This window comes from Vulpes lagopus, chromosome 4, assembly GCF_018345385.1.
Source record: "Vulpes lagopus strain Blue_001 chromosome 4, ASM1834538v1, whole genome shotgun sequence".
Taxonomy (NCBI): domain Eukaryota; kingdom Metazoa; phylum Chordata; class Mammalia; order Carnivora; family Canidae; genus Vulpes; species Vulpes lagopus.
Genome location: NC_054827.1, coordinates 58207195 through 58233992, shown reverse-complemented (window position 1 = coordinate 58233992; position 26798 = coordinate 58207195). Strand labels below are relative to the sequence as shown.

At 51.2% G+C, this 26798-nt stretch overlaps 2 protein-coding genes across 13 annotated transcripts in view; one reads left to right on the top strand and one right to left on the bottom strand.

The window, feature by feature from the left end:
* The window catches only part of EZH2 (enhancer of zeste 2 polycomb repressive complex 2 subunit), a 65144-nt gene extending 45912 nt beyond the window's left edge, over nt 1-19232 (top strand). For 6 of the 8 annotated variants that reach the window (XM_041753448.1, XM_041753447.1, XM_041753445.1 and 3 more), the window contains exons 9-20: nt 7149-7240; nt 8668-8908; nt 9842-10011; nt 10376-10470; nt 11673-11713; nt 12078-12203; nt 12879-13057; nt 14512-14607; nt 15191-15272; nt 15931-16011; nt 16170-16254; nt 18890-19231. In XM_041753448.1, coding sequence (XP_041609382.1) covers nt 7149-7240; nt 8668-8908; nt 9842-10011; nt 10376-10470; nt 11673-11713; nt 12078-12203; nt 12879-13057; nt 14512-14607; nt 15191-15272; nt 15931-16011; nt 16170-16254; nt 18890-18950 — 1349 coding nt within the window. In that variant the 3' untranslated portion in view covers nt 18951-19231. Of the gene's footprint in view, nt 1-7148; nt 7241-8667; nt 8909-9841; nt 10012-10375; nt 10471-11672; nt 11714-12077; nt 12204-12878; nt 13058-14511; nt 14608-15190; nt 15273-15930; nt 16012-16169; nt 16255-18889 lie in introns of all 8 variants that reach the window. The other 2 variants (XM_041753442.1, XM_041753441.1) reach the window with 1 other exon arrangement.
* A 3870-nt stretch (nt 19233-23102) lies between these two features.
* Nucleotides 23103-26798, bottom strand: part of CUL1 (cullin 1) — a 99822-nt gene continuing 96126 nt past the window's right edge. For all 5 annotated transcript variants that reach the window (XM_041751868.1, XM_041751866.1, XM_041751865.1 and 2 more), the window contains 5 exons: nt 25649-25696; nt 25486-25568; nt 24939-25044; nt 24532-24645; nt 23103-23602 (listed from right to left, as the gene is read on the bottom strand). In XM_041751868.1, coding sequence (XP_041607802.1) covers nt 23522-23602; nt 24532-24645; nt 24939-25044; nt 25486-25568; nt 25649-25696 — 432 coding nt within the window. In that variant the 3' untranslated portion in view covers nt 23103-23521. The remainder of the gene's footprint in view (nt 23603-24531; nt 24646-24938; nt 25045-25485; nt 25569-25648; nt 25697-26798) is intronic.

Genomic DNA, 26798 nt, shown 5'->3' with positions numbered 1-26798 from the left:
CACTATCACCTTATATTTGCTGTATCTCATACTTTGTTATGTGATATGTATCATGACCTGGAAATGGTTTGAGAGAGAGAGAGTGTGTGTAGTATTAGTGGTGTAGTTACCTTCAATTAGAAAAGTTTCAAGTAGGTTTTTAGAATTATTATATTTCCCATGTCCTTGCTATGTGGTTAAACCTAGTACCTTCCTAGTTTTGATGATTTGGTAGTTTTAATAATCTGGTATGCCAGCCATTGGACAAATACGAAGTGTCAGTATTGTCTTCATACAGCCCTTGAAATAGTTGCCTTGAATTGCATTTAATTTGCCTTTACACACAGTCGTTTTATAAACTATGTTCAATTTTTATTAAAAATAATATAAACTGCATTCAGTTACCACTAACACAAAAAAGTTGGGTGGAACCTCTGCTTGAAGTCGTGAAATGGTTCCTCCAATTTGTCGATAGATGTAGCATTTCTTGTACCTTTCTGTACAGACAAATCAAAGGAAGTAGAATACTACTTTTGAACATTTATTACAAGAGTTACTTCACTGTGGTCTTTAGATTTGAGTATTTATCTCCTTATTCAGGCTGGGGAGATAGAAGATAGATAATTAGTTCACTTTAGTGAAGTCTGCTTCTGTGGAATGGCAGACTGTTCATTTGGAGCACTCGGGAGCAGTGGGGTCTCTTCATGATTTAGCCTTAATGATTCCACAGCATTCATTGCATTGCATTATCCTTGACAAAATATCCCACAACGTAGGTTTTTCCTCAGTAAAATGAGTCAGTAAATACATTATTAAACATACGTTAAATACAGCATTTTGTGCTTTAATTTGGGTTTTGTCTATGTCAGAGGAGAATAATACAGTAGGGCATAAGCTGTTGGTTGTGGGGATTAAATTTAGTACTCTGTGTAAAATACTTAAAACAGTTTCTGGCTTGTTTTTAGTTAACACTGTTTAAATAATAACAACAACAAAAAACAAAAACACTGTTTAAACAGAACATCATTCACATGATACACGTTTCAGAAATGTATTAAAAGGTGTCCAGTGCCCTGTCCCAGCCACTTCTGCCCCCATCCTTAAACCACTAATGTCAGTTCCTCTGTGTTTCTATAGTTTTTTTTCTGGCAAAATGCAAAGATAGTCTTCTTTTTCTGACTATCCTATTAAAAAGGTGCCATGCTATTCAGGCTTTTCCCTGTTTTGACTTAATCTTGGTATTATTCCTCTCCGGAGAGCTGCGTTGTCTTCCACTGTAGGAGGTGGGAGGACTTACTGAACTGATTGCTGAGGGGCGGTCAGCATTGGGATGGTTTTGTGCCTCTTGCTGTAATAGCACTACAGTGAATGACCATGACCATGGCTGTACCTGTATATCACTTCCCACGAGTGCAGGGTAACCCAGGCCCCTGTGTTTGGATAGGCTTCATTCTTTTGCATCTAATTTTGGGTGACTGGAGTTTTATTCTTACAGAATTTTGGATCCACTCCTCCTCCCCACCTTGAAGGCTACCAAGCTGTTTCCATACCACTTACCAAAAAATCCCCCTTTCACTGCGACGCCATGCCGTCTTCATCACCCATCACCATGTGTGCTTGGGTCTTTTTTCTTTGCATTTATTCCTTGGGTCTTTCTGTCTAGGAGGCTTTATTCATTGATCTCCTGGCCATTCTTGCTTGTTTTTTTTTCATGTAAATTTTAGAATCTTTAGTTGATCTAATTTAAAAAAATGTTCAGGTAGTATGTTTATTGGAACCTCATTCAATTTATTAATTACCTAAGGGGAAACTGACATTTTAAAATGAGGATTAAGGGGGCACTTCAGTTAAGTGTTTAAATGTAGCCATATGACCAAGTTTCATTTTGTGTCCATTTAATAACCTCAAATTTTCTTCATGTAGCTCTTGTGTGTTCTTTCTTAAGATGATCTCTAGCTATTAATAGGTTGTTGCTGACTTTTTCTCATTAAATTTTATATATTTTATACCTTGATACCATACTCAGTTGTCCTTGTTTATGATAGTTTCTCAGTGGATTCTTACTTGAGTTTTCCAGCTATGTAAGTAAACTATATACACAGTTACTGATATGTTCTGCTTCCAGTCATTAGGACTTTATCTTCTTGTTTCATCACATTGGCTTGCATCTTCAGTACAGCGTTAAATAATATTGGTACTAGTAGATAGATTTTCTATTGCTTCTGGATCACTTTTGGGAATTATCGGTTTCACCCAGGTTTTGAAATTTATTTGTATAAAGTTGATCTAAGTGTTCTAATGATTCTTTTCTTGCTCAAATGTTTTTTTCTCTCGTTTTTCTTGATAAGCTTAAGTGGTTTTTATATTTTATTTTTAAAAACTGTTTATGTGTATTTTTCTGAGCTACTGTATTTTACTATTTTTCTCTTTATGAATGTGATTTTTGCATTGTTCTCATTCTTCCCTCTGTTTTTTGAATATATGTGGTTAACACGTGGTGAATTGTCTCTAGAGGACTGTTCCAACCTCTTAGGTTCTGATATTTGGTATTATTTTTAAGGAATGTTTTGTGTTTTTAACTCATTGAGAGAATTTGTTAAACTTATAGGTGAAAGAGCCTTTTTGGATGTTACGTATTTTTATTATTTCTGTGTGATAATTAGTTATTTAAGTGTTAGGACTGTCTACCATTTTTATCTGTAAGGAATATGTTTTGATAGTAGGGGTTTGGCAGTTCATCTGAGCTAGCAGCTCAGTATATGACCTTGGATCTTTTCTGTTAGAGGGACTTGTGTATTCTAATGAACCTTGAAGGATAAATGGTTTTGGTTTGGGAATGAATCCCACTTTGTATTCCAAATAGCTTTTAGACCATGATCATTTTGTAAATTGGAATCAGGCTGTTCTGCAAATTTGGAATCGTGTAATTTCTTTATAAAAAGCCTCAGCCTAAAATTGGCTGCTTGGTATGTCTTTTGACACTTGTTAGAGGAACCAGGGGTCAGCTCCTCAGTTGCCTGTGGGTGGGTTTGGAGAAGTAACACCTTTCTGATCCAAGGAGGGAAGGAAGGCAGGCTGGGAAATTATTTTTTTTTTTAATTTTTTTAAATTTATGATAGTCACAGAGAGAGAGAGAGAGAGAGAGAGAGAGAGGCAGAGACACAGGCAGAGGGAGAAACAGGCTCCATGCACCGGGAGCCCGATGTGGGATTCGATCCTGGGTCTCCAGGATCGCGCCCTGGGCCAAAGGCAGGCGCCAAACCGCTGTGCCACCCAGGGATCCCGGCAGGCTGGGAAATTAAAGTTGGGAAATTTTATGTGCTTAAATAGGATAAAAAAAATAGAGCCTTAGAATAAATGTTTTGCTCGATTTTCTGTCACCTGCATGGCCTACAGAAGAATCCATTTTAAGCATAAAACCCAACTCTGTCATTTCAGATATTATATAAAAAGTCTGTTTATCCTTTTTGGGATGTGTATTAATGCGTATTGTAGAGTTCTTAACATTATAATGGTTAGAATTTCAGAAACCGTATTCCAAAGTTTGTAGTTGATGGTTGACTTTTTTAGTATTTCAGATGTATAATGATTAAAATTCGATATACTGAATTCATGTTTACCATGTAATTAGAGGGACTTGCCTCCCTCAATCTGTTTTTCTTGTCTGTAAAATGGGGATGAGGGTTAACACCTAATCCCTGGGGGATTTTGTGGAGATTAAATGAGGTAATGCATAAGCCTCTTAGTGTGTGCTTTGAACACAGGAGGTTTCCTGTTAGCTGCAGCAACTGCCTATTATTACTACTCTGTGCTCTGAATATTGACACTTTCTCTAAGGTACTTAGCATTAGAAGTCTGAAATGTGTGATATACACAAGAATTTATGTGATTCCAAGTATAAGTATATTCAGTAAGAAGTTTTTTTTTTTTTTTCTTTAAGATTTGTTTATTTGAGAAAGAGAATGAGGGATGCACATTTGTGGGGAGAGGGGCAGGGGAGAAAATTCTCAAGCAGGCTTCCTGCTAAACTCAATCCCACATCCCTGAGATCATGACCAGAGCCAAAACCAAGAGTCGGACACTCAACCAACTGAGCCACCCAGGCGCCCTTCAGTAAGAATTATTATTAATACCAACCCCCCCCCCCTTTTCTAAAGATTTTACTTATTTATTCACGGGAGAGACACAGGCAGAGGGAGAAGCAGGCTCCATGCAGGGAGCCTGACATGGGACTCGATCCCAGGTCTCTAGGATCACGCCCTGGGCCGAAGGCGGCGCCAAACCGCTGGGCCACTGGGGCTGCCCTTAATACCAATTTCTAATCTGAGCAAACAGGATCAGTACTTTGAGCAGAAGTTAATATATAAACCGACACTTTGTATTGATCTGTGTTCATTAATTTTGTCATTTATTACATGACAATGAGCTGAAGTAGTATTTAAGAGAAGTGTTGCATTACAGAGAGGGGAGGTGGCTCTTCCTCCTTGGGACAAGCCTTGGCACACCTGCTGCCAGCTAACTACCTACACAGATGATTCTGTTTAGTCCTGTTTCCTATTTTGTAAAGTCACCACTGGAACTAGGTGATTGCTGAGGTTTGTTCTCTGTAATTCTCTGGTTCCCCAGTTCTGTGCTTGAGGCATCATTATTTTGGTGAAACATTAAAAGATTCTGGGGGTCTACTTGATATTTTTAGCCATTTATGCCAGTTTGCTCACAGGGATAGGGAATGGCTGGAACTGTGTATTATAACAGGGTTTTTTACCTTTGCTTGAAAACCTTTTAGATAAGATTTTTCATCAAGATTTTATATGTTGCTTTTTGAAATTAAAATAGAACAAAACAAAACCTATCAACATTCCATGTTCTCTTTTCTGTAAAATTTTTTAAAAAGCACCTTGCTTAAATTCTCTTAATAATTTTCTTGATCAGATAATATAATTTTTCCCCTCATTAAGCTTAAAAATATTTTCATAACTTATTTGAAGTATTAGTATTTCATGGTGAAAATAGTAAGTATTCTGGAAATCTCAAATAGTCAAGACATTTCTTGAAGAGGGAATTCTTCATATACCTGGTTTTCTTAAATAATTGAAGTTTGAAATTCTGCTGAGAAAGTCTAGTAATGCAAATAGTTCTCTTTCTTGAGCTAAATGCAAGGTGAAATTCAGAATAGTACTTTAAAAATTTTTTGTCTTTGGTGATCATCAAAGTATCTTTGATTATTATTAGTGTGTTAATTCTTCCTTTAGAGCCAGAACTTGGCTTGTTGAGTCTTCTGTTACTTTGTTACTTTGCTCTTCTGTATCTCCCAGCTCAGGACCAGCAAGGGGCTACTGTCCTCACTTGTGTTTGTGTGCGTTATAGATACATCTGTGCCTTTGTATTATTCACTGAATCAGGTGAAATTGAGAATGTCAGCCTATAGATAGGGGAACATCCACACTAAAAATGAATTTTGCCAAATTGATATCACTTAGTATGTGCTGCTAACTGGCTGAGAACGAACTTGTTTTTTGGATTGATGGAATTCCTTGCTGCTGATGTGACCATAACCTTTTCCGCGCTCAGACTTTGTATTTTAGAGGTCCTCACGTGTTCAGAAACATAATCCATTGTGAAATTAGTCGCGGCATCAGTCTCTCATTCCAGGGAAATCTAATACATACTTGAAACAAAATTTGAACCTTGAATTTCTACTTCAGAGACATAGCTTTGTCTTTTTTTTCCTTATTTCCCTCCTCAGTCTGTATTTCTCATTTAAGTTACAGACTTTTTTTTTTTTTTTTTTAAGATTTTTTTGGGGGCTGGGAGAGAGAGAGCATGTGCTTGAGTTGGAGGAGGGGCAGAGGCAGGGGGAGAGAATCTCAAATAGACTCTGCACTGAGCACGGAGCCCATGACTCACCAGATCAGGACCTGAGCTGAGATCACAAGTTAGGTGCTTAACCGACTGAACCACCCGGGTGTTGCTGCAGAGGTTTTTAAGATGGTTTCGTGAATATGTCACCTGTTTTTATCTAAATTAAGATATTTTCATCTTGTGTAATTCTGAGCAGAGCATTTCTAGTATTTGCCTTGGTAGCTGGAAGCAGACTTTCTCGAGGGTTTCTGCAAGTTCTCACCTCTGTGCATTCACACTTAGTTCACCCGTGTACTAGAATTTGAATCTTTTTGTTACCACATTATTTGGGGATTTTAAGTTTCAGAGACTTTTCTTTCTAGAACCTGTTTTATGTGACCACGTGTTTCCTAGAGAAGGGTAGTGACCGCAAGCTCTCACTAGATTCTTGAATTGTGTCTGATCTGGAGAAATGGAATTTCAGTAGTCTGAGGCTGTCCTCTTTATTTATTTAAAAGTTTATTTATTTAGTCTCCACACCATGAACTCATGACCCTGAGTTCAAGAGCTGCATGCTCTTCCAACTGAGTCAGCCAGATGCGCCCTTGTCCTCTTTATTTTTACAGATTTATTTTAGAGAGACTGTGCAAGTGGAGGGGGAGAGGGAGAGGGAGCCGGAGAGAAGCAGACTCCCCGCTGAGCGTGGAGCCTGACGCCGGGCTCCATCCCATGACCCCAAGATCATGACCTGAGCCAAAGTCAAGAGTCAGCTGCTTAGACTGAGCTGCCCAGGCGCACCCTGTCCTCTTTACTTTTAAAAACTAGTTTTTAACAAGTGCTGTCCTTTATTTCTCCATTTTGACAAGCTGATTACTAACCTTTCTTTAGAGATCAAGAAACTGTAGATATCCGAATTCTTTTGGTAAAAATAGGAAATCTGATTTCCTTGTAGAGGGGATATACCAGTTGTTTCTATGGCTATATTAAAGACTAAATAAATGTTTAAAAAGATTTCTTTTAATGTTCGTAATCAGAGTTTAGAGTTATGTGCATCAGTTATGCTTGTAAGGAGAAAAATGGGCAATGACTAATTATTCCAGAGTTTACTGTTTCCTCCCTGGTTAGGGGCTGGTGGGGAGGGAGTGGCAGTGTTCCACTGAGTCTAGGGAGAACATGGAGATGATTCGGTGAGAGCTTTGAAGGAAGGTTCTGTTATGGAAACAATATATTGGCAAGTTTCTAATGTATTAATTGGCTTTTTCCACTGAAACTGTGGAGGTGAAAAAGTAAATATAATTATACATGGATGTTTTCTGTTTATTTTGCAGCATTTCATGCAACACCCAATACTTACAAGCGGAAGAACACAGAAACAGCTCTAGACAACAAACCTTGTGGACCACAGTGTTACCAGCACTTGGTAAGCTCGGGTGCTGCGTGATCCAGAGGGCATTTGAGGAGTTTTGTGGTGAACTGTGGCGAGGTCCATGAAGGCAGCGTTGGCACTGTTGCTCCTGTGCCTCGGCCATACTCTAGGCAGAGAGCCTCACCCGGGTGGTCTCCTTCCTAGCTGCTGTGTACTGCACATTGCAGGCCTCCATTAATCCCGCATCCTTTGTCTGTCTGTGTTAGTCTGTTCCGCAACCTTTCAGGGCCTTGAGGATCAAGGACTCTTACACCTGCCACCAAGTCTGTGAGAGTGAGAAGCGCAGGTAGTCACTCAGGCCCCAGAAGCTCGGTAATTGTAGGCAGTACTTCCTGAGCCTTCCTCAGAGCCTGGCCCCTCTCGAGATCTAGACCTATGGTAGTTTGAGTCAGCTAGTAGGTCCCACAGATTTTTTTTTTTTTTTAAATGATGGAGAAAAGGTAAGGGTTTAGGAGAATAGGAGGTAGAAAAGTTGTTTTTTACAGGTACTATCTTATTTTTACCCTTTCCCCTCTTTGAACCAAGCCACTCCTACCTAGGAACTAAATGGGTATATATTGCCTGTTGGATTTTGGACAGAAGATTCATTGAATGGCACCTGCAGAAGGTACCCTATTTTTAAGCAATTTGGTTTCTGTAGAATGAAGTGTAAAACTGTTGGCTGCTCTCAAACTTCTCCCTTCTCCTGCCACTGAACCTGGAATTCTTGAGCACTATTTTATAATACTCTCTACAAGGCAGAATTTTATTTGGCTCGTCTAAGAGGTTTCTGTGGTCTCTCTATAATCCACGATCTTGCTGTTGTTCATACTCTGTAAGACTGGATTATCGGATGTGCTGATGCAGAATGTCCTGCTCACAGCCTCCCTCTGCAAGCTCCTTTCACGACTTCTGGGGGCTGTGCATCCGTCACGGGGCAAAAATTGGATGTTTGAATAAACAGTAAGACAGGAAGCGACAAGTCTGGCATGCTTCTATGTTCTGTATTCTTCTTGTGTACTTTCAATATTATCAGAGAGAGGTATCTTAAGAAAACCTAAAATAGGAGAGTCTGACTCTGGATGCACATTAGCTATGATTCTTCTCATAAAAGTTCATGTTTAAAGAGGCTTACATATTTTTAAATATTTTATTACATTTTAACTTGTAATCAGTTAGTGTGGCTCACAAGTTCACATGGAGTCATCTTGCCTGATGTCATACTCCCGTAGCGCAGAGAATCTACACTGACCTTTCTGAAAGTTCCAAACTGTCAAAAGCAGATAGAAAACCAAGAGCATCAAGATAGGCAAACGATGATTTGTAAAAGTGGATAATGTGATAAATTTATTGACTAACTTGCTTTATGCAGTCCTTTTTTTCTCATGCAGCAAAATGAGTCTGAGAACTTGACCTTGATGTCTCCATTTTTCACTTTGTAGGAGGGAGCAAAGGAGTTTGCGGCTGCCCTCACTGCCGAGCGCATCAAGACCCCGCCCAAGCGGCCCGGCGGCCGCAGGAGAGGCCGGCTCCCCAACAATAGCAGCCGGCCCAGCACCCCCACCATTAATGTGCTGGAGTCCAAGGACACGGACAGTGACAGGGAAGCGGGGACTGAGACCGGCGGGGAGAACAACGATAAGGAGGAGGAGGAGAAGAAGGACGAGACCTCCAGCTCCTCGGGTGAGACCCGCTGCGGGTGCGGGAGGGATCGGAACTCGGCTCCCTGGGTTAGTGCTCCCTGTGAGGAGAGGGCTGAGGCCAGAGAACTCCCTCGGGGCTGTGGAGCTGCCTTCTGCCCTCACCCCGACCCCGCACTCCGACCCCAACCCCAGCCTGGCCTGTGCAGACCGCCTGCCCGGCTACTGGCAGGTCAGCGATGCGGCGTGTCGTCCTTCTCCGTCTCTCTGAGACAGGCCATCGTTCCGGTCAATCCTGTGGCTGTGCTGCGGGTGGTTTTGGTTAGAAGAGCCCGTGGGAACTCCTGACCAGTGTTTTGCTGCTGGGGTTTTCTTTTTTTCTTTTTCTTTTTTTTTTTTTTAATTTTTATTTATTTATGATAGTCACAGAGAGAGAGAGAGAGAGAGAGAGAGAGGCAGAGACACAGGCAGAGGGAGAAGCAGGCTCCATGCACCGGGAGCCCGACGTGGGATTCGATCCCGGGTCTCCAGGATCCGCCCTGGGCCAAAGGCAGGCGCTAAACCGCTGCGCCACCCAGGGATCCCCCTGCAGCTGGGGTTTTCCATGTCCATTCAGCCCACAACTCGCATCCTGAGTAGCAACAGGAGATACTCCTCAGCTTTCATTTTGATTTAAAATTTCTGTATTAAGTAAGCTTTACAGCCAGCGTGAGGCTTGAATTCACGACCCCGAGATCCAGGGTCACGTGCTGCCCTGACGAGCCCGCCTGTGAGCCAGCCAGGCGCCCCCTCAGCATCTTAGAAGGTTGTGTCCAAGGGAACCAGCCCTGAGCTCCACGGGAGACTTGCGGATGGTTCCAGGCTGAGTTTATTCTCAGCACAAGTCGCTTCTGCTCTTTTCTTCAGCACAGCCCTGAGGTTTACTTATTAACTCCAGTCGTCCTTTCTTGACCAGTGCTTCACTTTGGTTTTCCAGAAGCAAATTCTCGGTGTCAAACGCCAATAAAGATGAAGCCAAACATTGAGCCTCCCGAGAACGTGGAGTGGAGCGGCGCCGAGGCCTCCATGTTCCGGGTGCTCATCGGTACCTACTATGACAATTTCTGTGCCATTGCCAGGCTCATCGGGACCAAGACTTGTCGGCAGGTGAGCATGTCTGACACAGCAGTTTGAGAGCTTGAGATGGGGGATGAGCAGTCACTGTCCAAACAGACCGTTCTCGGTTCCTCTTGTGCTCCTGCTCATGTCCCGAAAAAGAAGTCAATTGGTGTTTTCCACTGGGAGGGACCTGAATGAAAACGATTCTAACGACTATGGATATGTCGGGGTGAGTCTGCAGCCCAGTAGGGTCAGGTCAGCCTCGGGCGCCTGCTGAGAGTGGCCCAACCCCTGGTAGCACCCCCACCCCTGGCAGCACGGAGAGGCCAGAGAAGCTTCCAGCAGGGGCGGGTCTGGGGCGCTTTGCCGGAGCCGCCAGTGCTCACAGCCCTGTGACCACGCCTCTTGTCAGGTGTATGAGTTCCGCGTCAAAGAATCGAGTATCATTGCCCCAGCCCCGGCCGAGGACGTGGACACCCCCCCGAGGAAGAAGAAGAGGAAACACCGGTAAGGCCGGGTGGGCGGCTTCTGCTCTGGGGTGGATGCCAGAGTCATGTGGCCGCACACGCTCGCCAGTCTGTTCCTCTGCCTGCAGTGGCCTGGGGTGCGGGGAGTCGGGACAGCGACGCTCACCGCGCTGCCCTTCAGTTGAGGGAACCTCTGCACTGGCTGCTGACCACAGGCCCCACTTGCATGAACCGAACCCGTGTCCTGCGTGCGGTGTTGAGGGTGATGGGAGCACCAAGCTGCTTGGAGTCCCAGGAGCCTGAATTTTCTTTGTGCGAGTCACTTTTTTTTTTTTTTTTTTTAAGATTTATTTATTCACAAGAGACACAGAGAGAGAGGCAGACACAGGCAGAGGGACAAGCAGGCTCCCTGCGGGGAGTTCGATGTGGGACTCGATCCCGGGACTCCAGGATCAGGCCCTGAGCCAAAGGGAGATGCTCAACCACTGGGCCACCCGGGCGTCTGTTCTTGACAGGTGCCCCGCTGACGCCCCTGGAAGCGGGGGCGTTGAGGGAGGAGGGAGCGCGGCCGCTTGGGTTTGTGTGAGGAGCTGCCCACCGCGCCGCCTGCCCCCCACACCCGCGACTGGGGGTACAGGACTGCACTCCGCAGCTGTGCACCCGCTCATGTCCCCTGTCTTTCGGGAGGTGGCTAATTTAGAACCGGGAGAACTTAGCTGTGGTAGGTCCAGCTGAGTTTCTTGGTTGAATTTTGACCATGCAGCCCTGTCATGGTTAAAGATGCCTGAATTAGAGAAACGGTACTATTTCAGGCTCCTCCCATCCCCGGGAGCCCAGGTCGGGGTGAGTCCTCCTCGTGGTCGCAGCTGAGCCTCCAACACGGGGCCACTTAAATGGGGTTTCTGGTACCGCAAATGTATTTTCTCAGGATTTTCTCAAGTTTCTTCTCTGACTTACTTTATCGTAAGAACACAGTATAGAATACGTAGGACGTAGCAAATCCGTCCTAACCAGTCATCAGTAAGGCTTATGGGCCACAGGCTAGCAGTAGGTAAGTTTGGGGGAGTCAAAAGTTATTTGCAGATTTTGGGTGGCGGGAGGGGTCTGTGGCCCCAACGCGGCGGCGGGGCCGGCTGTCCTGGAACCAAAGTGCGGTTACGTTCAGGGCACGCATTGACTCTGCAGGCAGCTTCTGTTGGGTTTGTGCCGTCACAAGGATGGCTTCTGTTTTGTGTCTTGCAGGTTGTGGGCCGCACACTGCAGAAAGATACAGCTGAAAAAGGGTTAGCATCCTCCCGTGCATAATCCGCTTAAAAATGCCTGCTCGTTTGTTTAAGGACAGTAACTGGCTTAGTTCGGGATGTTCTGATGTAATTGACTTCGGAACCGGGACGTTTAAAGGGAGGCTGTCTGCGGAGTGACTTGCGGGTGGGTGGCGCGGGCTGCCGGTCGGCCACGGAAGTGCTTGGGGGCCGGGCCGACAGTGCTCTGGCCTCGCCCGGCACCTGGGGGTGGGAGGAGGCGTCTCCAGTCCCTCGGAACAAACCGTGTGGAGGACGTGCCGCAGCCCGCGGGTGGCGGGGAAGGCCGGATTCGCGGGCGTCGTGTTCCCTCGCCTCTGGGTTGACCCGCTGCTCTCCTCCGCAGACGGCTCCTCTAACCACGTTTACAACTATCAACCCTGTGACCATCCACGGCAGCCTTGTGACAGTTCGTGCCCTTGTGTGATAGCACAAAATTTTTGTGAGAAGTTTTGTCAATGTAGCTCAGAGTGTAAGTATTTCGTTTTGATGACTTGCGTGAGTTAGTTTTAAATCGCTGACCAAAAGCCTGTGGAAGCCAAAACAAGGCCATGGCAGCTCTTGCTTTGTTGTATCCTTTTTAGGAAATGCATTTACCCCACAGGGATTTATGGGGCCCCATTAAGGGGTTGTGTGCTAGGGGCCGGCGCGGGTCTGTGGGCAGGTCAGAACTGGATCGCGTAAGTTAAGTCATAGTAGAGTTGGCACAGAACGTGGAGGGCATCTGGAGGTGGCCCCCAGGTCCTCTGGCCCCCAGACAGTGTCAGCGCAGTGGGGCACGAGCGTAGTGCCATGAGCGGGTACTGAGGGCACCGCTGCGTGGATACCGAGGAAGCGTCTAGAGCTCTGCGCCCTTGGGATGGCCGAGAGCCGTGACTGTTCCGTAGTCCAAGCCAAACCCTGCCTTCACACCTGTCGTATAACCCAGAGGGCTTTCAGGACACGTGCTGCCCAACAGATCCGGATGGAGAGCTCGGGGTGACCGGGCACACCTCCTGTGCCTTCAGTTTCCTCCTTGGTCCGAGGCTGGCGGGGGCAAGGGGGCTGGGGTGACCCAGTGTCGAGGCTCGCATGACTCGGGGCTGCACAGGGCTGTGCGCGGTGGGATCCACGAGGTTCCCGCCTCATGACCACCCTGTCCCTGAAGGTCAAAACCGCTTTCCCGGGTGCCGCTGCAAAGCGCAGTGCAACACGAAGCAGTGCCCGTGCTACCTGGCCGTGCGCGAGTGCGACCCCGACCTGTGCCTCACGTGCGGTGCCGCCGACCACTGGGACAGCAAGAACGTGTCCTGCAAGAACTGCAGCATCCAGCGCGGCTCCAAGAAGGTACGGGCGGCCCCACTGGCTGGGGGCGGGGCAGGGGGCACACCCTTAGGCATTCGTCCCTCCTCCGCGTGAGGCGAGGCGCAGGACATTGTGACACGCAGCCCTGGATGCATCAGACCCGGGTGGGGGAGTTTTCTAGTTCACGGAAGTCCGGGCACGTCAGAACAGACCCCGTCTTATCACCACACAATATTCAAGGGGCCCCTTTCGTGCAGAGAGAGGGAGGAGTATCTCCTACGGGACCCTCTGTTCCTGCGAACTTCCTTCCCGTTGCTCTAATGACCTTGAACACGGTGCAGCGGGGACTCTGGAACCGGCGCCTGCGAGCTGCAGGCAGGTGCTCGTAACCGTAGCTCCTGGGAAGTTTCTTACTGAGCAGAAGAGACTGCCGGCCCCTGCTGGGGAAGTCCCCTACCTTATTTTAGGGTGGACCCAGGGCTGCTGCTTCGGTTGATAAACGTCAGCCGTCAGAGCAACGGTCAGGGAATGTATGGCAGGCCCCGTCCTAAGTGCGCGCGTGTCAGTTTACTAGTCCTCGTACCTCTGGGAGTTGGGAATAACCACAAACCTCCCTTTAGGTAAAGAAAGGAGCAGTAGCTCCGATCCAGGTGTTGTGGCCCCGGGCCCCTGCTGCTGACGGCCACGACCTGTGCCGCCCATGAGTGTGGGGGTGTGCGTGGGGGACACCGGACACATGGGTGATGTGCGCATCTTAGGTTCTTGAGGCGCCCTAGGATGTGGCTGGGGTCACACTGCGGCCCATAGTGCCCTTCCACCAGCAGTTCTGTTCGTGGCAGCATCTTTGTTTTTGCTGTGATGGTCTCAGGGGCTCAGTGGTTTTAAGAGTCCAGATCTTTTTTTTTTTTTAAAGATTTTGTTTATTCATGAGAGACAGAGAGGCAGAGATACAGGCAGAGGGAGAAGTGGGCTCCCTGTGGGACTCGATCCCAGCACCCTGGGATCAGACCTGAGCCGAAGGCAGATGCTCAACCACAGAGCCCCCCGGCGTCCCTAGGTTGTTAGTCATCCCGTCTCAGTGATGCGCGGTACAGTCTCCAGGGCACACCTGCTCAGTCCTAAGACTCTCATCACCCCCCCCCCCCCCCCCCCCACACACTTGTCAGGTCCTCTCAGTTTGTTCAGAAACTGTTGGCGTTGACGTGCCTCCTGTAGGCGTCTTGTAGAACTCCTGAGACAGAAAATAGCACCCTTTAACCACGGGTCTCATTGGCTCAACAGTACGAGCAGAGAGCGCTTTACTTACAAAAGAAACCAGTGTTGTCCCGTACCTGGGACGCTGGGCCCTGGTGCAGCGTGCTCGGAGCTCTCCTGCTGGCGGCAGCGGGTCGTGTGACTTTGGGACCGGGCTGAGGACGGCCCTGGGCCGTCATGTAGCTGACTCTCCCGTCTTTGCTCTCCTTCGATGATGCGATTGTGTGCGTTTCCTTCTCTAGCACTTGCTGCTGGCACCGTCTGACGTGGCAGGCTGGGGGATTTTCATCAAAGACCCCGTGCAGAAAAATGAATTCATCTCGGAGTACTGTGGAGAGGTAGGGCAGGGGGACCCAGCCCCGGGCGGCGCCGCGCATACGGACCACATGGGTTCGGGGCTGTCGTGTGTAGTGACTTCCTTTGTTTTGGATTGATTGCGTTGGACCGGTCTACTGGGTCTGATGAGAAGTGAATCAATTTAAAAAATGCCTTTTCAGCTTGGACTTAACTCCTGCTGGTAGCTGTGGCTCACTTGGTAAACGAGCGCTTCGGTCGTGGCCACAAGAGCTGTGCTGTGCAGTGTGCCCTGCTCAGTCCACAGCCTGGTGGATAAGGATCTAGAGATGACGGTGTCCTTCATCCTGTGGCTTTCAGTCGTAGAGTTAGGGAACGGCCATCGGGCTGGCTTCATTTTGGAATTAAGCCACCCAGTTTGTCTTTTCTCTTCAGTAGAGACTTGTTAATAATCACTTTCTGCCAGCACGATTCCTTTCTCTGTGAGAACGAAGTCCTTAAAAGACCCTGGTCCTGTGACACAGCATGTGGGCCGAATGGGGGAGCAGCGCCAGCCGTTGGGGTTCCTCATGGGGGCCTGAGGTTGTCCTGATCACCTGATCCAGGTCTTGTCCTCTATCTTTTTAGATTATTTCTCAAGATGAAGCAGACAGAAGAGGGAAAGTCTACGACAAATACATGTGCAGCTTCCTCTTCAACTTGAACAATGGTACGTTTGACTTGGGGGCCCCCGGGACGCATCGAGGAGCCCCTTCTCCTTACGAGCTCCTGGGATCCCTGACTCCCTGGCACAGGTGTGGAACTGGGCCGTTTGTTGGCAAGCCAGCCAGGCTGGGCCAGATGGTTCCGAGCCATCTGCTGCTGGGGCCTGAGCTTGCGGCTGTGCTGCCGCCGCCTCCCTGCTGTGTCCCCATGACCACCTGGGCCCCTGCCTCCTTAGTGCTCCGTCTGACCTGGGGAGGGAGGGGCTCGAGCCCCCAGACGTGCAGCTTCTCTGGGGCTCCCCTGCCTGTTGTCAGAGGCCTGGGGGGAATAGGAAGCTGGTTTCTAGATGATGATCTCAGGTTGGTGAGGCCGCAGTAGGTGTCGCTGCTGGGGGTGGGGATTCACTCCCAACATCAGGTTAACTTGGGGCGGGGCAGTCGCATGAGGTCTCTGTGAACATGGTCCACAGAGAGTGCAATGAAAAAGGTATTTTAAATGTGAGATGCTTATTCTTGAAGTTAAGAATGCACGCCCTGTGCTTGATAAAGGCAAGCCCTGAAGAAACTAGGGCTGGGGTGTCTCCAGAATTGTCAGAACTTTGTGTTTACAGACCCAGGACTGAACCTATTCACTGGACTATACTTACTTTTTCTTCTTTTTAGATTTTGTGGTGGATGCAACCCGCAAGGGTAACAAAATTCGTTTTGCAAATCACTCAGTAAATCCAAACTGCTATGCAAAAGGTAGGTGCCGACGGAGTCCGAATCCCCAACAGAACCGCTTGCAGACCAGGGAGGGGGGACTGGAGCAGCCTGGGACTGACGTGGACTTTGTGCGCGAGTCAGGCCTTCCCCGTGGCCTGTCTTCATCCAACTCACGGATGCTGTGTCTCTCTCTCCAGTTATGATGGTTAACGGCGATCACAGGATAGGGATTTTTGCTAAGAGAGCCATCCAGACCGGTGAAGAGCTGTTTTTTGATTACAGGTTGGTAACAGCATATTTCTGTGTGACCTGAGGGCTTCATCTTCCTGGACTCTGGGCTGTGGACAAAGGCTGTCTTCTTGCTCTTTGTCAGATCTCTTTTTAGAGGAATTTATTTTTGGTTGTCGGGGCGTGGCTGGGTAGTTAGGCTACACAGGTAATGGGTGTATTTGAGATACAGGCGTACCTCAGATATTGTGGGTTCGGGTCCCGACCACTGCGGTAAAGGAACTGTCATCTTTCTGCTGGCGGATGGACTTGGTGCTGCCGTGCAGTTTGCCGCATTAGTGGCTCTTCCAGCACGAGCGGTTCCCTGCAGCCGGCGGTGCAGCTCGGTGCACGGTACCCCCCGGAGAGCCGCCTTCAGAACAGTGTGTCCTCGGGCCCGGCCGGGTCCACCAGCTAAGCCGCTGTCGTGTTCCCAGTCCTCGGTTGTAGTTTCAACCGTCTTGACTGCGTGTCCACCAGGAGGAGGCCAACTTGGGAAACCACTTTCTTGGCTGCTCCCTCAGAAGCACCTGCTCGTCTGTTCACGTTTGGTGCTGAGCTCGCTCGCAGCCGTTCAGTCCCTCTCTGGGCTCCACTCCTCGTCCTGTTGTCTCGCTGTTTCTTCGTTGCTCCATTTGGAGAACACAGGCACAGTAGACTTAGCATCATCCCTAAGGACGCGGAGATTTCCAGGATGGTCACCGAGTACCAGCTTCAGCCTCGTCACCAGCTGCACCAGCCCCTCACAAGAGGGTCAGCCGGGCACTGACCTTTCCTCTCTGGCTGAAAGTCCTAGCTGACAGCTTCTTTGGTAGAAGCGGTTTCGTCTACACTGAAAATGTGTTGTTCGGTGCAGCACCCTCATCGGTTATCGTAGCTAGGTCTTCTGGAAAACCTGCTGCTTCATGTTGCACTTCTGGGTCGTGGAGGTGGCTGCTTCCCTCAAACCTCCCGAACCAGCCTCCCAGCCTCACTTTCCTTCCGCAGCCTCCTCCCCTCTCAGCCGTCCTAGAACTGAAGGGAGTCGGCCTAGTTCTGGATTAGGCTTTGGCCTGAGGGAACTGTGCCTGCTGTGCTCTCCTGTGGGAACCGCTGCCGCTTTCCCTTTAAATCAGAAACTAGAAATGATGAAGCTCTGGGCCTTGCTGCTGGTGTGCAGAGACACGGGGGCCTGGGTGGCTCAGCCAGTTAAACGTCAGACCGTTCATTTCGGCTCCGGTCGTGATCTCAGGGTGGTGAGATGGAGCCCCGCATCAGGCTCTGCACACAGTGGGATCCTGCTTGAGAGTCTCTCTCCCTCTGCCCCTCCCCTCCTCACTCTCTCAAATCAGTCGGTCACGGGTCTGTTTTTCACTTGAACACATAGAGGCCCCTGTACGGTTATTAACCGGCCTTACTTCAATATTGTTGTCTCAGGGATGAGGGGGACAGATGGGGGAACAGCCGGTCGGTGCAGCAGTCAGGGCACATGACCTCTGTCCATCCGATCTGTCATCTCAGGAGGGTGCAGTTCGTGGCGCCCCAAAACAATCACAGTAGTAACATCCAAGATCACCTAATGATGAAGTCTGAAATTCTGTAAGAATGAAGGACCACAATGACAGGCATGAAGTGAGCAAATGCTGTTGGAAATGGCACTGGCAGGTGTGCTCGATGCAGGGTTGCCACAAACCTTCAGTGCTTAGAAAGTATTTGCAAAACGCAATAAACTGAGGCGTGCCTGTACGCCACAGGGACGTGGAGGGCCCCGGAGGGCCCCGTTCTTCACCCCTCTGGGAGGAGCTGGGGGCCGCCCGCAGGTGCATTTTCAAGTCCGTGGGATCACGCTGTATTCCCATAGGATGTGCGGGACGCTCTTACTGGAGGTCGTTTCTGACGCTGCTGTATTTAGAGGCTCCTTACTCTTAGCCGAAGAACTTACTACATTGTTCGTATGTAGTACTGACGGTTAAGGCACGTCGGCGCATTATCCTCCCTGGTCGCCGCCTGGGTCCTTGTGGGGGAAGTCGCGCCAGCTGTCTGGGTGGCAGCGTAGTCCAGCTCTGAGGTCGACAGCATAGATTTAAATTGCAACAGAGGACTTTTTAGCTGCATAAAATCCCATGTCCGAGTATTTGTCCCATTTAGAAGCTTCACTTTTGAGCACAGTTGTCTGGAACAAGCCACGAGTTGTGGCCTTATTCTTGGGGATATGCTGCAGGGGCGAGGGCGACCTGGATACCATACCTGATGGGAGCCCAGGACCCCCCCCCCCCCCCCCCCCGCTCGTGTGTGCGCAGCAGCAGCCGAGGCTCCCTTGGGGCACCTTGGGCCTCCTGTTTGCCAGGTTCCGGTTCTTCACTTGGAGGCTGGGGCTGTTCCTGGCCCGACCGTACTGTCTCCTGCCCTCCCACCATGATGCACGCCCCCCCCTCCCGGGCCGTCTTGGGCAGGCCGGGGAGAAAGCGCGGGAGGGGCTGTGCGGACAGGTGTGGGCACGTCTCCCCTGCGGTAGAAGTCGTGCCACCGCCGTAGGCAGCGCCCACGGCCGGGCCTGTCCGCACGTGGGCCTTCGTAGACGTTTTCACGCACACGCTGAGTGGAGCGGCTTGGTTGTGTGGGTCTCCCCCTGTGCTGGATGCTCGCTCATTCCTTTTTCCTGCTGTTTCAGATACAGCCAGGCTGATGCCCTGAAGTACGTGGGCATCGAAAGAGAGATGGAAATCCCTTGACGTCTGCTACCTCCTCCTCCCCCTCCTCCTTTCTGGAACAGCTGCCTTAGCTTCAGGAACCTCGAGTACTGTGGGCAATTTAGAAAAATAAAATGCAGTTTGAAATTCTGAATTTGCAAAGTACTGTAAGAATAATTTATAGTAATGAGTTTAAAAATCCACTTTTTATTGCCTTCTCACCAGCTGCAAAGTGTTTTGTACCAGTGAATTTTTGCAATAATGCAGTATGGTACATTTTTCAACTTTGAATAAAGAATACTTGAACTTCCCCCTGTTGTTGGGTCATCAATGGTACAGATCTGTCCGCGGATCGATTTTAGAAAAGGGACGCGTCTCCAACGGGAGAACACGCTCACATTCAGCTCCCGGGATGCTTGGTCATTCTGTGAAGCTTAAATAGAATATATAATTACGCAATCTGCGTATGCTACGTAGCACATGCATATTTATAATTGACAATTTGTCTAATCGTGACTTCAGTATCACCTATTAAGTGAAAGATTCCCGCGAGCGACCGAGGCTGGCATCCTGCGGCCGCGGCGGGCGGGTCCCCTGGCACCGGAGCCTCTGAGCCGCCTTCTCTGTGTATAGAGCAACGGCAGGCCCAGCGGCTACGGCGCGGAACCCAGGGGAGGTTAGATACGGGGTCATACGGGGTCAGAGCTCCTCACTACCAAGGTGCTGGGTGTGACCAAACTAGTTTTCTTTTTTGAAGTAAAGATTAAGCGGGGTTGGGAGGGGGAGCGTGAAGGCCATGGGGTGCTGGCTCCTGGGCTGACCGCGGCCATCGGGCTGTGGGGTACAGTTGCCCTTCCCGGAGTACCGGCTCCAGGTGTGATGCACGTGATGTGAGAATATTTAATGTGAAACTAATTAAAAACCTACCTTTCTGGGGCACCTGGGTGGCTCATTCCACTAAGCATCTGCCTTTGGCTCAGATCATGATCTCAGGGTGCGGGGATTGAGCCCTGTGTCCGGTCCCCCACAGGGAGCCTGCTTCTCCCTCTCCCGGCCCTGCCCCTCCCCCTGCTTGTGCTGTCAAGTAAATAAAATCCTTCAAAGCAAACCCACCCACCTTTCTTTCCGGTTACGCAAACACTGACAGGCCTCTCTGGTCCGGGCTGCATCAGCCTTAGCGACGCCAGTCAGAAAAGTCATTTGCCACTTTGCTTTTTTTTGCAACGAACAGCCCTGGCGTCCGCTGCCAATCTCGTTCGTGCTGCTCGTGTTCTGGGCCACGTCTGGTTTGGAAGGACTCAGTGATGTTTGTCCGGGAGACGGCGCCGTAAGCGCAGTTGGCTGCTGCTGCTTCCCGAAGGGCAGCCACGGCGCTCGCCCTCGGGGGTGCATCCCCCACTTGGCACTGCGGTGAGCCGAGCCCATTCCTTCGTGATCGCCCCGTCGATGAGCGACGTCGGGACAAGGAGCTGCTTCCAGCCACAGTGTTTGTCCTGGTGGGAGCGAGCGCCCAGCCCTCCCCGCGCTGAACGGCTGGGTGGGGGCGTGATCCTCGAGCCCAGGGGAGGTCTGACCCCCACAGACCCAGATGCATCAGCCACACCGAAGTCGTAGCAGAGAGAGCAGGGGTTGAGCAGCACACGCAAGCTTTGTGTACTTGCATTTGAAACGCGCCTCGCGGGTCCTGTTGGCCGACGTGAGCACAGGTTCTCTGAGCAGAAATACTGGACGGGCGCCCGGTCACGTGACAAAGGGCATCTTTACTCCGATCTGGTCGGGTTCAGGCTTTATAATGGGGCGAGGGTGGGGCACAGAGCTTGACCTATGAGGTGTTTAAACACCCAATTAAAGCCAAGGTGTGGGGGGAAAACTAAGTTCAAAAAGTGGGTGCTCTCCCCACCCCCAGAGCTCCCCACTGGGAGGTGAAAGCGTGTGAGCCTCGTGCTTCCTTCCCCACCAGGGGAAAGCCAGGAGGAGGACGGGTGTGGGGAGCCGAGTGCTGCATCAGGATGCACAGATGTCCCAGGCGCCGTCTCCCAGTTTGGGGCCCCCTCTACGCCTTGCGTCCCTGGTCCCGAGGAACCACGGGCAGAGGACATCCGGGCCCAGACCGACAAGGCGCAGGCGCCCGTGAGAGCCCCGCCGAGGACATTCTGCTTGTCAGTTACTCCCAGTCGGTACTTCGTAGTCTCTGAGCAAAATGCAAACTACAATCCATCTAGAAGCTGCTTAACTGTTTTTCAATATTGTCCTGCTTTATCCAACCTCCAGCCTTCACCGTGTCCGTCGAGCAAGGCAAAGTCCTGGCTCCCAGGTCCACCCGGGTGCTCGGCAGCTGCCCTCCCCGCCAGCGCCGCTCCCGTGAGTGAACATCGTGTCATTTCAGCTTGCACCGAAGTCATGAAGACTAGTTCCGAGTGTAAACGTGTTTTCTATTTTAAAAGAAGATTTTATTCATGAGAGAGAGAGAGAGAGAGAGAGAGAGAGAGAGGCAGAGACACAGGCAGAGGGAGAAGCAGGCTCCACGCAGGGAGCCCGACGTGGGGCTCGATCCTGGGTCTCCAGGATCACGCCCTGGGCTGAAGGCGGCGCTAAACCGCTGCGCCCCCCCCCCCCCCCCCCCCCGGGCTTCCCATTTTCCAAGAACTAAAGCATCCGCTGAAGATTTGATGAGCTTTGGGCTTTTACTGGGAAGAGCTGAAGATGCAGCTCAGCCCTGTCCGACAGCTTCCAGAGGGGCGGCTGCGGGTTCCTGGTTAGAAGCAGCCAACGAGGTAAGCGCAGCCTTGGCGCGAACCGCACCTCCCATACGGCGGTTTACGAAAAGGTCCGCGTTCCCGTGAGGAGGATGGGGCCGCTCGGTCCCGCTGGGCAGGTGCGTGGACTGGCGAGCGGAGGCTCCGGTCATCAGATCCAGCCGCCCAGACAGCCAAGGGATGGGGAGTGCTAAAGTGAGCTTCATCCAAGGGGGATTCAGTTCAGAGACGGGTCAGCCTGTCTGATGTTTCACCCGGGTGTGGTGAAATCTGAATTTCTTGCAAAGGAAAATTAGGGACCAGCGTGCAGGGGGACGGGCCATCTTTAAAAGCCCTGGGATGGAGACATTTAAAACTGCATCCCGGGGGCTCAGCGGTTCAGCGCTGCCTCCAGCCCAGGGCGTGACCCTGGAGCCCCAGGATCGAGTCCCACGTCGGGCTCCCTGCACGGAGTCTGCTCTTCCCTCTGCCTGTGTCTCTGCCTCTGTCTCAAATAAATTAAAAAAAATAAAAATAAAACTACATCCCCCCCACCCCACCCCGCGTTCTCGAATGTTCTCCCCAAGGAGAGGGCTCCAGAGCACAGGATAGGCTGGTTGCTCACAGGCTGCTGACTGCGGCCCCACCATCCAGCTCCTACCCATTCCCTTGGACCACGAGCCCCACAGCCTGGATGCCGGTGGTGTTCCTCGGGCACGAGCCCCGCGAGGTCTCCCCGGGGGTGGTGGCTTGAAGGCGACAGCTGCAGTTCTCCGTTCCTGGGAGGGGTGGGAGCCGGTGGGGATAGGGGTGGGGATGGAGGCAGCCCTGAGCGCTCCCCCTCCCCAGGACCCCCCTCACCTTGGCTCCCCGGGGTCCGCAGTCTGGCCTGAGGAGGGGAGGGCCGCGGTGGGGATCCCGGGCACTCCCCGACCTGGGGTCTCCGCCGGTCTCCCTGGTGCGTGCTGAGAATCTTGCGGCAACTGAAAGAGGCGCTAGACACAGGAAGCCGGGAGCGGACCTTCAGCCTCCAGGTGTCGGGTCCTAATAGGTGCTGAGCAGGGCCAGGCACCGGGAGGCTCATCGCTGGGGGGGCGCGGGGCAGGGGGCGCCTGTCGCCCAGGGGCCCCAACAGGCTCTGCCCCGCCCCTCCCCGCGGCCCCCGCAGGCCCCAGCGGTCCTCACGAAGCCTCCCCCGCTGTGCGAGCCTCCAACCTGGGGGCCCGGCAGGGCCAGCGCCCGCCCTCCTCGGGGCCGAACCCACGGGCCCCACGCGTGCTGCAGGCCCCACGGGCAGGAGGCCGCGGCGACCCCGGCGAGTGTGGACAGGCCGACCGGTTGCAGCCTTTCGGACCACAGCAAGACACCGGATTGTAAATCTGCACCATCATTGTATCTTTTATTTACATGTAGAAATTAGTAAAACTTAAAACAAAACCAAATGCGACTTGTACAGAAATCCTTTAATTTTCTTTATTTTCACACATTAAAAAATGAAACACACTATACAAATGGTTTTTCATAGCAGATTACACGTGGGCCCATTAGACTTGCTCTCCGAGTGCTGCCAGGACGACAGCTGTTAACCCCGTAGCCAACGTAGCGGTTTAGATGCAGTAGCATGCAGCCCTCAGCAGGGGAGGTCCGAGTCCCCTCTGTTCTTAAATTAGGTTAAATGGCGTTGGTGTCCATATTTACAGACTTGAAATGTATCAATCCTGAGCAGTTCTGATGTCCGGCTGAGGCCAGCGGGGGGCGGTTGGCCTCAGGTCTAAAAAGGGAGGTTCAAATGGTGGCAGGCTGGCTGCTATGAACTCGGGTTGTTCTCTCCACCGGGAACTCTTCACTGCAGGTCGCAGTCAGACCCTTCTGGAAGGGTTAAGCCAAGTAACTGTAGGTGTCCTTTTCACCATCGACTCGCTCCAAGTATTCTTTCTCGATCAGAATGTCAATGCATTTCTGGGCATTATTTTAAGAAAAAGAGAGGTAATGGAAGGAAGAAAAACACACTTATTAGGAAAATGGAGCCCGGTCACCTCACCTGGGCTGTGCCCCTGCCCCTGGAGGCTCACTCGGGGACCCAGCCCACCCCACGCGCCCTGCAGAGAGGCTTTACTTCCCAGGCAGCCCCAACCTCACTTTCTTGAGCCAGGAAACTACCCAGCTCCTCAATGTCCTCGTGGGGAGGTCGCCCGGGGCCCTTTGGGGAAAGCCCAGGCACGGCCTCCCAGCACCCCTCCCCCTGCCTGTCGGGAAGTCACCTCTCACTGCCACCCTCGGGGGCTCCGCTCTGTCCCAGCTGCTCTTTACCGAGTGGTCTCAGAGAGAGAAAGCCGCTGAGCTTCTATGTTCAAGAACCCACTAGAAAGGAGGCAAGGCGATGGCCCGGAGCTACAGGCGCCCCCCAGGGAGGACCACAGAGTAGGGACAAGCGGGCGACGGACAGCCTACAATACAGACGAGACGGTCCCCCGAACGTGACGCGGGGCCCGTCTTCGGACACAGCAGAGTGGGAGCCCTAGAAGCCCTGTCCGCACACCGAGCACCCCATAGCACCGGCGCGGGCGGGATGCTCAGCGGGTTGTGATCCTCCAGGGAGCAGAGGTGCTGGCCAGGAGGCGGCCAAAGGGGAAGCTTCTGGAATGCCAGTCCCGTTCTAACCTCCTGAACTGGGGTCTTGGTCGTACAAGCGTGCTTACTTGGGCCCTCTAGGATGTGCGTGCTGCTCGGGAGATGGGACATGCCAACAAAAGTCTAAAAAATTAAGCCTATTTCCTTCTGTAGAAACCTGGCATGGATGACTAAGCCGCGTTCTTTCCACTAGTCTCTGCTACGCCTTTGCTCTTCTCACATAATCAGTGCAGCGCTGCGGCTGCGGGCTCTGGTACCTTGATTACTGGGACCCGCGGTTTGAATCTCGAGGACAGCTGAGTGAGAACTTCTCCGAGCAGCTGCTGGTGCTTGAGGACCTTCCTCATCTTCATGATCCTCACGATGGCCGCCTGCACCACCCACGGGGGAAACAGCACGTTCCCCGTTACAGCCGCCCTCAGACGCCCCGGGCAACCACCCCAGGCAACCACCCCATGCACCGCACGCAGCCCGTGGGCCACTCCGGGGTCCATGCTGGAGCCACGGGGGCCGCCCCGCCGGGACCCCAGCCCGGGCCTTCCGTGACCTGCCACCGTGTCTGGCTCAGCCACTGCCGGCCACCCTGAGCCACGGCCACTGCACACGCCACCCACCGGCTTTGATCCCCCACCACAGCCCCAACCCGACGCGGGGCCAGAGTCACCTGAATCAGCAGCTTGCGGTCCTCCTCAATGTTTTTGTGTGTTGTTTCTTGTTCCTGCTTCTGCTCGGTTTTCATCGGCACATTGATGTTGACCCTTAACTTCTTACTGTCAAGAAACGCAGGAAACCAATCACTGCGGCTTCCAAAGACAGGCGCGGAGGGCTTCCCCCGGTTCTGAATCCCTGAGAGGCCTCCGCTCCTCCGGCTACCGCCTCCAGGAGGGCCTCCCCCGCAGCCAGTGACAGGACACCTGTGTCACAGGAGCCCCCGCGCTGCCCTCTGGCCTCCCAAATTTTGTCAAATGAAATAAAATCAAGACCCTTGGACACAGAGGTCCAGACTCGCGAGCCCCCGAGGAACCGGCTGCCAAAAGCAGGAACCACCAAAACCGGACAGGGAGTCAGGCGAAGGACACCTGGGATCCTGAGGCGGAAGCCCTTCCTGTGCCGAGGCCACCCCGCACCCAGCCTCCACTCGCAGCCACCCGGGGGTGGGGGTGGGGGTCGGGGTCTGTGGTCTAGGAACACCTACTTAAGATTTTCCTTACTTTTTATAACCGAGATACAATTTTATTAAGGTATCTGGCTTCAATTCCACCTCATCAACATTCGCATTTTCGTCTTCCAGAACCTATGAGGAAGACAACCGTTACTACATGATGTCAGGAAAGAGCTTCGTTCTAGCTGAACACAGAACATGCACAAACATACCAGTAACTTCGACTTCAATAAAATCTGTAGGACTTGTGCCAAAATGTCCTGCAGTTAAAGAGAAAAAGAGAAGTTAAAGAGAAAAAATGCACTTCTCTCTACAGTAAAAACCACACGCAATCCCGTAGTTGGTTTTCCTGACACACAGCAGCGACCCAGATAGAAGAATGTACCCGGGGGAGAGGGGTGCTTAAGAGGTCCCGACATCCCCTACCGCCACCAGCACCTCCTTCGAGTGACGCCAGCCCCTCTCTGGCCTTGATCACCTAGTCAGAAGAACTGACGACTCAGTTTTAAATATCAGAAACCACCTTGATTCCTCACTTCAACCTCCAGGAACGTATTCACCCCTTAGCTGTCCGACAGCTCATCTGGGACACAGATCACCACAAAAGCAACACTCGAGGGCTTCTGGAAGAGAGCACGAGCAGCCTGCTCACGAACACGGCGGCACTCGGTGACCATGACCCCACTGTCCATTTCCTTTGCTCAACTCTTAGCACCGTGGGCGCCTCTGGCTATTTCCTCGCCTGTGACCATGGCTGGGGGGCCACTTCTAGGCCCTTCTACCACTGCGTCCCACGACACCAGACGACAGCATCTGCCCGATGCCTGCATGCCACCTGCCCTCACCACCTACCCCAAGGGGCAGAGCGGGCCCGCCCTTGCCTCGAGAGATCCCCATTCTGGTCCGAGGGTACAAACCTACAGCTACAAAAGCGAGAGGCCTCTGGTCTAGTGACAAGCCCGGACCCCTCAAGCAGGATGGGGACAGAGGAGTCACTTGAGAGTTAAATCCGATGGAGGGACGATGTGTCCCAGGGAGGACAGCATCCCCACAGGAAGCACTCCTCCTAGCAGAAGGCCGGCTACCCTGGCACAGGGGCCAAAGCAGCGCCCTCCCCACAGCCTGTGGCAGCCTGAGCCTCTACCCGGATTTGAGGTCTTCTGATGTGAGGAGTGAGAAAGACTCTCACCCACAAAGGGGCAAATTCATTTTGTTATTAGAATTTGCAGATATATTTTGGGCCAACTTGAGGCATGACTGAAAAAGAAATGATTCTCCTGACACTCAAAGAGGCCAGTGTCACTGCTGACAACAAACCCAGACAAAAACATCACAACAACAGATCAATATCCCTAATCCCTA